A 12334-nucleotide genomic window follows, 5' to 3' on the forward strand; every position below is an offset into this window, starting at 1 on the left:
TGTTCTTCTGGAGGGACTTGGGAGCTACCAGGATTCTGACTTCGGATGGGGGAAGCCATGCAGACAATCAATGTGATTGGTAAGCAAGCTTCGTTCATTAGCAATACAGAGGCACTTATATAGTATTGAATACAAGCTTATCAGTTCTTTAATTAGTTTAAACTTACAAAGGCGCATTCTTACTTCTACATAATTGGGTTAGATAAAAGACTACATTTGGCAAGCTTTATGTTTTGTCTTGAGAGATCACAGTTTTTCCTCCCTTCTCATGGTCAGCACATCTTTATCAGAACAGCACTGTACCTCCTAAAAACTCCTTTTTGTTCCCAGGCCTGTTTCTCACGCAGGGATTTTCTCATGGAGGCTTTTTCTCATGCAGGCCTTTGCTTGCAGGCCTTTGCCTCCACAGCTCTTCTATTGATCTGGTTTTATCAATAATCCATGGTGAATGGTCTGTGATGAACCTTCCTGGGGCTCTGCAGCTTGTGCCAGGGCTGATGGCAGGGGAATGTTCTTCTGGAGGGACTTGGGAGCTGCCAGCAGAACACAGGGGAGCTGCAGGGACAGTGTGTGCCAGGGATCAGCAGTGAGTGGAGCTCACTGGGCACAGGCTTGTCCAGGGTGGGCTCACCCACAGATAAAGGACTGAATGTTTCCTGTGACCCATGAGAGCTCTGCAGCCCCAGGGGACACAGCAGGTACAGGGAAAGGAGTCTGGGCAGTGACTCGTCTGACCCTAGGGGAACTTGCAGAGGAGGATCCAGGGCAGCCCCAGCCCATGTGCCAGCCCTGGAGCAAGGCAGGCACCTCTGAGCACCCTCCATGGCCACAGCAGAGCCTGTGTGGGAGGGGGTCAGTGCAGGGAGCACCAGCAGCTGCAGAGCTCTGTCTCCCAGCTTGAGCAGCACAGCCCAGCAGAGGCAGCCCATGGCCCTGGGCAGCACAGCCCCCATGCTCTGCAGAGCAGCACCCCCAGCTCGGGGGCTGTGGGCAGCAGGGCAGAGGCTACAGCAATGGCTGCTCAGGCCAGCACAGACGTGTTCCCCTGGGAAAGGCTCTGTGGGGAGCTGGGATGGGCCAGGAGAAGAGCAGGAGCCCATGTGTGTGCACAGGAGCCCTGGCAAGAGGCTGCCCTGTCCCTGGGATAGCAGCAGGAGCAGCCTGAGGAGCCCCAGGGCCAACTCTCTGCTGCTGTGCTGGCCAGTGGGGCCCTGGGGCTGCAGGAGCTGCCCGAGCTGAGGATCTCCTGAGCATTCCAGACACAGAGTCACTGTCCCGGACCTCCAGTGCCTCCAGTTCCTGCTGCAGGGCCAGACAGGACTGGGCTTCTTTGCAGGGCTGGGGCCGCGGCAGGGAGAGGAAAACAATGGACCCTTGATTATAAGAGTCCCCACAGTGTCACAATGCTCTCCATGGTTCCACGAGGCCTTGCAGTGTCACGCTGGCCCCTTGGTTCCTTTGGGCCCCACGGTGTCACTATGGCGCCCGTGGTTACACGAGGCCCCATGGTGTCGCAAGGCCCCTTTGGTTCTCCCAGGGCCCTGAGTGTCTGTTTTGCCAGTGGGCAGGGTCAGCACCAAAGACACAGACACCAAGTTCAGGAATAGTGGAATTTATTATAATGCAAAACTGCAAAGAATCACAAAAGGAGAAGCCCAGCAAAGCACCCAATCATCACTACCAAAGATTGCGTACAGTAATCAAGAAAGAGACAGCACCAGTCACCCTCAGACCGTGCCATCATCCACATCCTCACATCAGCTGGGGGAAGCTGTCACAGCCAAGGACTGGAGAGCCATTCCCAGACCCTGGGAATTCCTGCAGGTACATCCACCTTTGCAGGCAACGAGGCTTCAACCTCGCTGTGAGAAGGCCCAGCTTTGACAGGGTTGAACAAACAAGCTGACATCACTTCTAGTGTGGGAACATCTGGTTTCATTCTCCTGTTTGGCTGTTCCCAAAGCCTGGCCAGGGCTCAAGGAGGAACCGAGGGAGTTTGATCCTAAACCCCCAAACAAGGCCAGATGGGGCCTTGTCCAGTTTCTAAATACAGAAAGGTAAATCCATGTTTCACCAATGAACATGGAGCATATTGCTAATAATGCTTTGTTAATGAGCAGATAGAAATAGAACATTTGGTTGGAAGGTTCATGTAGATGTCAACTTTGGCTCAGAGCCTGTTGTTCAGGCCTCAGTCAGGGCCTGTTGTTCAGGCCTCAGTACTTCAATCAGTCCTTTGACCTAGAGATAAACTACAACCTTCATAACAATTCTTTTGATAAAACAATCTTAGATTTAAGCATTTGAATTACTTTGTTGACAAGCCAAAATATCATACGGGGAGTGCTTTAAGGGTATCTTTTCACAATCTTCATAGGAACGCTTAACCCAGCCATGATTAAAGAACTGTACGTGAGTTTGGTTCTATTTCCCTTTCTACTGGGTGCAATTGAACAGTTCACAGTGTGGGTGCATACAACCTATTCCAGGAGACAACATCCATCCACAGACACTTTTTCCTACATATATTCCTCTTTATCCAATTTAGGCAAGAAATGCCTTTTCTATGAAAATGCAGTGGTCAGGGATCGCCACCCTCGGTCTAGAACTCTGTTTTTATCATGAACTGTGCTCAAGTTTCTAACCCACCACTTGGGTTGGGCCAGATGGGCCAGCCAAGGCCAGTCATCGAATCCTTCTGGACTTCCACACACCCAGCAATTGCTGAGGTTAAATGAGTTCCCTATCTCTGCTCCTACTGTTAGAAATCTATTTTCCCAACCAGTGCTCCGATTACAATGACAACATTAAATCAACAAGATCAACAATAGTTTCACTGTTAAGTGGTCCCTTTCTGTCTGCAGAAGTCACTCAGTGGCACATCAGTCTTCACATCGAGCGCCGTGGATCAGAGCACTTTCCAAAGGGACCATTGGGGCAAAGAGGGAGATTTGGTCTGGCAGGCTCTGCAAAACAATATCCTGTAACATCTCTTTGTTCTCACATAGAACACTTGGCTGCAGGGATACGTTCCCATCTTTCTCACCAAGGTTTCAGGATTCAAACAGTGTTGTCTTTGCCTACAGCTCTTAACTTCAGCTGGCTCGGGCGGGCCATTTGGCCTCTGGACCCACACTCTGGCTCCATGATTAGGACTGGTGGATCCACACCCTTTATCTCCATGAACAGTAGTGATGTGAGGTGGATGTCCTTTTTTCACGGTTGTTTTAAAAACTGGCAATATCAATAATTGTGCTACCCTGCCGTGGGGTTGAATAATCCAGTGTTGTTCACTATTGTTTAACAGAACTACTTTAATTTCTCCTTGATAATCTGCACCAAGCACTCCTCCAACCATATGAACACTTGTCAAGGCCAAGCTTGAGTGAGCAGTTATCAAACCAAAGTGTCCCAGAGGAATCTGAATTCCTGCACCGGTACTGATAACTCTCATTTGCTTCTGATTTATCCTAATTAATTCTAATGCGTAAAGGTCCAGCCCTGCAGCCTCTGGGATGGCCCTGTCAGGGGCCATCACCCCCGGAACAATTTCCCAGGAAGTCAAAGTGTCACTGTCCGTGGTTGTATTTGCAAATTGGGTGCAGCCATGAACATCTAGGCCGTTTCCATTTCCCCCGTGGGCCCATTGTTAAGGATATGGAGCACATCTGTGAGGTGGGCTTTTCATTGCAACAGCTTCCCATCTCCTGTATTTTTCAACTGCTCTTTTAACAACCCCTTCATCTGTTCAATCAATTCTGCAGCTTGTGGATAGTCTGGTATATGAAAAACCCAGCAGTCTTACTCACTTTATTTTTCACAGTAACAGACAAAGCATTCCATGTCCTGGCATCAGCAACCCTATAAAAACAGCCAGTTTCATCCCTTCCTCCTTCATCTGTTGTATACAACCTCACACAGTTTCCCAGTGATGTTGGGGTCCTGGCCAATCATTTTCTGTAGAGTATTTAGTCTTATATCCCTGAGCAGCCAAAGCTAACAAATTGGTATTTGGAGCATTATTTCACAATGTCATTATATACATGTGAAAACATAAACATACAATTTTTATTATATTATATACATGTAGATAATTCTTTTTATTATTATTCTTGTTGTTATTATTATTATTTCCTTTGCTCAAACAAATCCAAGCTCAAGATTAAATCTTCTTCTGTCGCTCCATGTGGGAGCGTTTCAACAACAATCGTTCCTTCTGTTGGTGCTGTTTCCAAGATGCTGTTAACAAAATTCACCCTCATCTTCCCAAACCCAAAAGTTCTTTTCCTTTTTCCATATGCAATTTTTGGATGTATTTTAATTCATCCAGTGCTTCAGCTTCTTTCAATTGACGTCCTCGTTGCTCGCACGGTGCTCCGACCTCAGCCCACGCCACAGCCAGCAAACCCTCGGGAAGGTCTTCCCATTCGGGAATTTTGGATGGGACTGATTCCTTACATTTTCATTTAAAAAGCAGCATTTTGCTGTGATCCGGCCAGACTATACCAAATTTGTTTTACCAGTGGGCAGGGTCAGCACCAAAGACACAGACACCAACTCAAGGAATCAGCGTCATTTACTGTAGTTCAAAGCAGCAAAGAATCACAAAAGGAGAAGCTCAGCAATGCACCCAATCATCACTGCCAAAGACTGCCTGTAGTGATTAAGAAAGAGCCAGCAGCAGTTACCCTCAGACTTTACCATCACCCACATGCACCCATCAGCTGGGGGAAGCTGTCACAGCCCAGGACTGGGGAGCCACTCGCGGACACTGGGAATTCCTGCAGGTGCCGCCAGCCACGGGTGAGGCTTCCAACCTTGCTGGGAGAGGGCTCAGCTTTGATAGTGTTGAACTAACAAATCAACAGCACTTCTAGTGTGGGAATATCTGGTTTCATTCTCCTGTTTGGTTTCTCCCAAAGCCTGGCCAGGGCTCAAGGAGGAGCCAAGGGAGCTGACTTTGACCATACAGCCCCAAACAAGGCCAGATGTCAGATTTCATGGCCTCATCCAGCTTCGAAATCCAGAAAGGTCAATCCATGTTTCACTAATGGGTGGATACATCTATCAGAGTGCTAATGACCATGCGCATTTCATTAATGAGCAAGTTCAAAGATAACCTTTGCTGGGAAGGTTCTGATGGTGCCCTAAGCCCCGGGACTGGAGGGGCCCCTTGGCTGCGGGGCTGGGAGGGAGCTGCCCCTTGTTCTCACTCTGCCACACGCAAAGCTGGGCCGCTCACAAGTGGGGCAGCACAGCAAACAGGCAGCCTGCGAGTCTCTTCCATCCTCATCTCTTGAGATTTTTCACCTTTGAGCTTAAGGTCTACAAAGGCAACTGCTTTTGGTCCTGCTGTGTATCGCCACGTTAAGCAATGCTGCTAAATCCGTCTGTAGCACAGCAGCAGGGGAAAGGCCTCAGCCCTTCAGTGTCAGGAGCTGCCGGGCTCTGCCTGAGCAGCTCAGCCAGCAGGAAGGGAGCTGCTGCACACGGGAACGAGGAGCAAAGAACTGCAGCACCTCCTTCTTGGGCAGAGCCCAGATTCGGTGGGGGAATAACAGAGTTATTCTCGTGCACTGGTGCATCAGCACTGCAGGTGCTGTGCCCGCAAGCACATGGTTTGAGATCTGCAAAAGAATTCTGCAACTCTTGACTGGGTCAGGATGTCACCAGTGCTAAACTCCACTTTAGTCCAAAGCAACCAGTTTACACTTCTGCTGGTGTCTGCTAGATTTTTTTTCTTCAGGGTATCCAGACAAAAGTAAACAGAGGAGGAGCCTACATTTTCGTTGTTGAGCAGAAATGTATCTCATTTTGCTGTACAATCCTTTTTTAAGACGTGTAATCTCTTTAAAAAAAAAAAGAAAAAACAGAAACAATAGGAAAGAGAAAAAAACCAAATGCGTATGAAAAATCTTTTGTAGCTTTGGATTAAGAGGTAACTGATCCTTTTAAAAAGAGAGCTAAGTTATTTACTTTGCAAATGTGCTGATGGCATGGATCCATCTCACTGACCTCAGCATCCTTTTTTTAAAGATTTTGGGTTTTGTTGCCAATATTAAGTTATTTTAAATTGTGGTTGAAGCAATAGGAAATTGAAATATGGATTGTGCATGACCGTGTCTTGAGTGTAAAAATATTGCAGTTTGAAACTTGGACCTAAAGTATTGCAAAGAAAAGTTAGAAATACCAATGGATTGTGTGACAGCAGCTTTTCCTATAGGATGTGCAGCATCAGAAAGACTTCATCAGTGTGGCTGTGGGTGCTTTTAGTTTTGTCCTGTGCCACTCTATGATGACATGAAACAGGACTTAACCTGCCACCAGCCCAGGCCACCCTTTGCCACCCCAGCTCCTTGGACCTTGTGTCCGCACAAGCAGACACAAAGAGTTTCTGCTGCGTCCCCCTTTTGCACAAATCCACAGAGCGCTGGGATTTTTCCAGGTCTCGTGTCTCCATTGTGCCATATTCCTAAAGAACCAGCAGCCCCTCCTGATGAATACAGTGAGTTACACAGATGCTTGTCAGCTCCACTTCCTGCCTAGAAATCTTGAAACTGCTTCTAAATGCTGCTCACTTCAGCTCTTGGACACCTACTCACACAGAGCTGGGACAAAAATGCCCCGGATGCCAGCTTACAAGGTGAGTTATGCCAAAGAAGGGCTATGTGGGAAATCTGTATCCCTGCCTATCCTTTTAAGAGATCTGTACACGGGGGTGCGCATAGATGTGCCTTGTATCTAAAGGAAGGAGTGTGCCAGCAACGTGACTGACACTTTCCCTCTCCGTGTTCGTTCCGCAGCCGTGGGTACAAAGACATTATGGGAACCCTTGTGCAGACAGAGCCTTCTATCCCTGTAGAACGGAGCGCGGCGGGTGGGGGCGGTTGGTGGGCAGCGAGTCCCGGGCAGCAGGCGAGATCCGGCTCCGCACCTGCCAGGCCCTGCTAAGGCTCAATGCCGGCTCCTCTGCAGCAGCAAAGACCTTCAGCCTCGTCACTGCCCAGAGGGGCAGTGCTGGCCCGGCCGCACAGCTCGTTTTCCCCACAAGTTGCAGGAGGTGAGAAGGCAACACTTGCAAACGCTGACTGCGAGCAACAGCGCCGGCTGCGCACCATTAACCTCAGCTCTGGGACCACTGTCTGCCCCAAGCTCCGGGGGATGCACTGGGAGCCCGGCTGGGCTCTGCCCTGGGGCCACCCTCCAGTGACAGCTGCAAACAGGGAGCATTTAATTGCCACCAAGAACCCAGCCACGCATGGAGGGGAGCTGGTGCAGCTGTGGCCTGCGCTGTTGCCTGCTGTGCTCTGGGGCTGCTGCTCCCCGCAGAGGGAACTGCAGTGGCGTGCCAGAGGAGACAAAGAAGCTTCAGCTTAAGCCGAACTGAGCTGGGTGGCTGGGCTGGCAGGAGTGGGGAGGGTCAAGGGCATTCCCAGAGCTCATCCTGCTGGAAGGACGAGGAAAAGTGGCAGTGGGAAGCTAACAGTGAGGAGAGCTGAGGCCTGGAGGGCAGCTCTTGAATGACACTCAAATCTCACCAGACCTCTGAGATATTGCTGTTCTTCTGCCAGTGAAAGGATGAGTCCCTAAACCTGGGGCTCACTCCTCCTCGTGGTCAGGGGCATCAAGGAAGGCTACAGTGCGACAGAGACTGCCCTGAGCTGGCAACTCACTGGGGGAAAAGAGGGAGCACTTGTGAAGTAAAAGGCAGGTGGGGCAGAGAACTGTTCAGAGAAGGGCTGAGCTAAAGCTTGAGCAAGCTGAGAAATGTCATTTGGGCTCATCCCAGATTGATTTCATTTCACAAGTTATTGAACAAGTTTATTTGGGGCGGGGGGGTGTCATGTTTTCCCCTGGAGGCGTGCACTCTGCAGGCTTGAGCTGCGTTGCCGAAATGCTCGGGCACGTCTCTGCTGCAGCTCACACCGGTTCTTCTTTGGCTTCTTCCGGCCCGGTGCTGAGCTGCAGCAGAGCCCTGGCGGAGCCCAGAGCAGCCTCAGCATCCACAGAGCCGGGCTGCAAGGAGAGAAAGCAGAAACCGCCTGTCACTTGAAGGCTGCTGTCCCCCTTGTCCCAGCCGCCCGCGGTGCCCAGGCCGTGCTGGCCGTGCTCAGAGCGGTGCCCGAAGCCGCCCGTCCCTGCTGCCTTTGGCAGGAGAGCAGGATGGCAGGACGCCTGCCACCGCCCGCAGCCAGCCGTGGCAGATCCACCTCCTCAGCAGCTGCCCAGAGCGGGATGCTGCTGTGCTCGCTGCCATCTCCCAAAAGCCCTTATCCCACCCGTGCCAAGAAGATGGGGACCCACCGCACGCCACCCGCCACCAGAAGAAAAGCTGCTCCCAAGCGATGTCCTCGGCCTTCTCCAAGGCCACGTGCCATCCACGCCGCAGCTGCTCCCAAGCACTTCCCGATCCAGACTGGACAAAACCTACAACACTTCCTTGAAGAAAAACAAACAACAAATTAAAGAAAAGGCATTACAGACAAAAAGGAGAAACAAGGAAAAAGGTAAAAAATCTTCTCTCTGTTGGGGGCCTGAGGAAGGCCCAACCTTCCCTACATGCTGGGGAAAAACCCACCCACGGGCAATGGAAGCCCACGCTTTCTCCCTTCCCCCCTGCACTGCCCCCCAACAGGCACGGCGAGCCCAAAGCAAACAAGGGGACTGGAGCAGCCCAAGCCCTTCCTTTCCTGCAAAACAAAGCAGCCCGTGCACAGCTCCTGGAGTGTCACCTCTGCTCCTGCCATGGGGGCTTGTTTGTGTCGCGCTGGCTGCCCCAGCCCCAGCCCGGGGAACAGTGGGTGGTGGGGGCTGTTGGCAGGGCCAGGGGCCGACTCCCATTTCGTAAGCACCCCAGCCCATCCTGCCCACCCTGCTGAAAAGCAGCTTGGCAGCCGGCTGAAGAATTGGTTGCATCCGCCCCAGCAAAGGGGGGAACCTTTGCTTCCCGGCCAGGCCATGCAATGCCCAAATCTGGGAGCATCCCCCTGGGTGTGGAGTCATCTGTAAATTCACTGTGGAGCCTGGCTTTGAAGAAGGTGCCAGAATCGAAGCCCATCATCTTCAGCTTGCCGGTGGCCAGGTCGAGGAAGAGCTTGTCATCCTTGATGCCGTCCTCCATGTCTCCAGACGCAGCAGCCCCACCTGGCACAGCTTCTCCAGGGGCTCCTTCTTCCCTGCGGCTGAGAGCAGGCTGTCAGTGCCCCGCCCAGGGCCCCGGCTGTCAGTGAAGCAGGACAAGCAAAAGCAGCTTGCACGGCGGCCACCAGTGCTGGGAAGAGCAGCTCAGCTCCAGCACAAGGGCTGCGTGTTCCCATCTGACGACCCCTGCGCAGCGATACAGGCAGGGCAAAAAAGCCTGCGTTTCTTGGCTTCTTCTTGCCAAGGCACGTGTGGAGCTGTAACTTACCGGCTCCCTGGATCAAAGTGTGCCTGTGGCTCTCTCCCTTCTTCTATGGATGATGAATATCCTGCAGCCAAGGATCACCCAACAGGTCTTCTAATGAGGGCCTGTCCAAGGAGTGCAGGGACAGACACCATCTGATCAGCTCCTTGCAGTCTGCGGGGAGAAACCAGAAAGAGCCGGTCAGTTGCAGAAGGCTCCTGTCCGCTTTGCCCCACTATTGCCATGCCCAGGCCATGCCATGGGGGCTCCGAGCTGTGCCTGAACTTTCCCATCCATTCTTTGTTTTGGAGGAGAGCAGGAGAGCGGGGCATGTGCCACCTCCTCGGCAGCTGCCAGAGCGGGATGCTCATGAGCCCGCTGCTGTCTCCCAGCACTGCTATTCCCCCTGTGCCACAGAGATAAGCATCCACCTTGAGAGAGCCGTTGTGGGAGTGACAGCTGGCCCCAGCTGATGTTCTGGCCCTTCGGGAATGGGTGCTGCCCGCAGACCATCTGGTGCAGCACGATGCCCAGGGACCAGACGGTCGCTGCCTCGCCGTAGTACCAGCCAAAATGGTTCCATTCCGGGGGGCTGTACGATGGTGTTCCTACGGAATAGAGAGGCAGTTCATTAGGGGGATGCTGCCTGCTCCCGGAGCCTCGCCCCAGCATCCCTGGGCATGCGGGGGCCACACCAGTGGCACGCGGCGTGACCCGCTGCCCTCTCGCCAGCGCCTGTGACTTGTGGACAAACTGTGGGTTGTAAAAGAAGCCACCGGTGTCGCAAGAGGGCAGCGGAAGCCCTGGCAGGGCCCGAGCATTCCATGCAAAGGAAAAACCCGCTCAGTGCTGGGGGGGAAAACCATGCCTTCACCCTCCCTGCCTGCATTGCCCCAAAAAACATTCTGAAGCCAAGGCAAACCAGGCGAGCTGAGCAGTCCAAGCCCTTTTTCGCCTGCACTCCAAACCGGCAGGTGCACAGCTTCTGGCCCCCCCCCTCTGCTACCCCCACCCACAGGTGTGTTTTTGTCATGCTGGCTGCCCCAGCCCCAGTGCCAGTTCTGGGCAGAGTGGCTGGCGAAGGCTGCCAGCAGGGCTGGAAGATGGGCGCCCAGCCACCTGCCCTCAAAAGCAACTGGGCTGAACACTCGGTCCTGGCATCAAAAGGGAGAATCCCCGCTGCCACAGCCAGGTTGGGCCGCGAGATGCCGGCACCGGGAGCCTACCCTGGCGGGGACTCACCTGCAAAGCGGGTGTAGGCTGTGTCTTGCAGGTGGGTGCCGCAGCCAAAATCAATCAATTTGGCCTGGCTGGTGGCCAGGTCAACCAGGATGTTCTCTGGTTTCAGGTCCCTGTGAAGGACCCCGCAGCTGGTGCAGTGCCGCACGGCCTCCAGGACCTGGCGGAACAGCTCCCGTGCCACCTCCTCTGACAGGAAGCCCCGCACTCGAATGAAATGAAGCAAGTCCTGAGAGTGCTCCGGCCGCTCCATCACCAGCACCACGTTGTTGGGGAGCTCGAGCCACTCGAGGAGCTGCACCACACCAGGGAAGCCGGTGGACACCTTGTCCAGCAGCATGACCTCGAGTGGTGCGCTGGTGCCGTTGGGCTGCGGGAGGAGCACGATGCCGTCAGTGGGGCTGATGCCGTGCCAGGGCTCGGGAAGCCCTCGCCCAGCCCGGGATGCTCTGCGCCCTCCGCTGGCCTCACGCCCGCTCTCCCCCGAGGCGTCCTGCCGCCTTCCACCCTCCCGGGCCTCGGCTCATCCCCGCCCGTCACTCCCCGGCTTCTCCCGCTGCCCACCATCCCCCTCCTCCCCCCGCTCACTCACCAGCTCGCCCCAATGACGGATGCGGTTCCGTGGCACCCGTTTGATGGCCACCTGCAAGCCAAGGGGAGCAGAGGGCTGAGCTCGCCGCCCGCCCTGACGAGCCCCATCCTCCTTCTCCTGCGCCCTCCTCCTCCTCCACCCCCCCGCCTCCTGCGCCCGCCGCCGGCCCCGCCACTCACCGGGGCGCCGTCCGAGAGCCGCGTCGCCGCGAAGACGCTGCCGAAGCCGCCGCGCCTCAGCAGTGAACCCACCCGGTAGCGCTCCGTCAGGCCCTGCTGCGCCTTCCCTGCCGGCGAGACGCGGCTGTCAGCGCTCGGCCCGGGGCCAGGAACGGCCTCCGGCCGCTCCTCAACCGCCCCGGGCCGGGTATCCCCAGATGTTGCCTCTTTCGAAGGGGACACCGGCGGCTCGGGGGCGGGGGCCGCGCTGCCGAGCGGAAGAGCTCGGACCGGGGAAGACGCAGCGGACGCGGCGGGAGCGGCCGCGCCGTCCGTGTCCTCGGCGGGTCCCGGGAGGAGCCGGGGCGGGGGCCGGAGTCGGAGCCGGGCCCGGGGCCGGGGCCTGGGCCGGGGCCGGGGCCGGGGCCGGGGCCGGGGCCGGGGCCGGGGTCGGGGTCGGGCCAGCCGGAGCCAGGGGCTGGCGATGGTGCCCAGGAGCCAGGCACTGATGCCCGCCCAGCAGCGCCACCGCCAGGACGGCAAGAGCCGGGCGGAGGCGGGACCGCGGCGGGACGCCCGGGGGCGGGGAGGGCGCAGCTCCGCCCGGGGCCGCGGACGCGCCGGGCGCATGGCCCGGCCTCGCATGGGGAGAGGGAGGCCGCGGAAGGGGCGGAGGGGGTGGAACACTGAAGGGAGAGCGGGACAGGGGATGCGGGACACTGGGAGAAGGAGAGGAGGAACAGGAGAAGGAACGCGGAGGGTCTGGAGAACCGCTGCTCTTGTATTGCTCTTCTGCTGCTGCCGCTGCTGCCGCTGCTGCTGCTGCCGCCGCTGCCGCTGAAGCGCTGGGAGCGTTTGTCCGCGTGTCCGTGTGTCTGTTGCCCGGGTGTCCGTTTTTCCCCCGCGTGCCCCGGGCCAGCACGGGCCGCTCGGCTCCGGGGCCGAAGCGGAGTCACGGAG

General features: G+C 55.4%; 1 protein-coding gene across 2 annotated transcripts; it reads right to left on the reverse strand.

Annotated features, from left to right (window-relative positions):
- Positions 1-7790: 7790 nt before the first annotated feature.
- On the reverse strand, positions 7791-12019 carry LOC116435677 (serine/threonine-protein kinase pim-1-like). Of its 2 annotated transcripts, none has more exons than XM_032092190.1 (7): positions 11396-12019; positions 11217-11267; positions 10628-10994; positions 9817-9993; positions 9410-9559; positions 8305-9182; positions 7791-8016 (listed from the first exon to the last, which is right to left on the reverse strand). In XM_032092190.1, exons 1-5 carry the CDS (start codon positions 12017-12019, stop codon positions 9453-9455), a joined length of 1326 nt encoding a protein of 441 aa, XP_031948081.1. In that variant the 3' UTR covers positions 7791-8016; positions 8305-9182; positions 9410-9452. The 2 variants fall into 2 exon arrangements, with proteins under 2 accessions (XP_031948081.1, XP_031948080.1); XM_032092189.1 differs by having other exon boundaries at positions 8305-9220.
- Positions 12020-12334: the final 315 nt, after the last annotated feature.

The sequence above is a fragment of the Corvus moneduloides genome, chromosome 27 (genome assembly GCF_009650955.1).
Source record: "Corvus moneduloides isolate bCorMon1 chromosome 27, bCorMon1.pri, whole genome shotgun sequence".
Taxonomy (NCBI): Eukaryota; Metazoa; Chordata; class Aves; order Passeriformes; family Corvidae; genus Corvus; species Corvus moneduloides.

Coding starts and splice junctions, on each gene's coding strand:
- LOC116435677 (XM_032092190.1), bottom strand. CDS start 12,019: ATGCGAGGCCGGGCCATGCGCCCGGCGCGTCCGCGGCCCCGGGCGGAG. Junction 9,994..10,627: donor AGCCTACACCCGCTTTGCAG/GTGAGTCCCCGC, acceptor TCTATTCCGTAG/GAACACCATCGTACAGCCCC. Junction 9,560..9,816: donor CCCACAACGGCTCTCTCAAG/GTGGATGCTTAT, acceptor TTCTCCCCGCAG/ACTGCAAGGAGCTGATCAGA.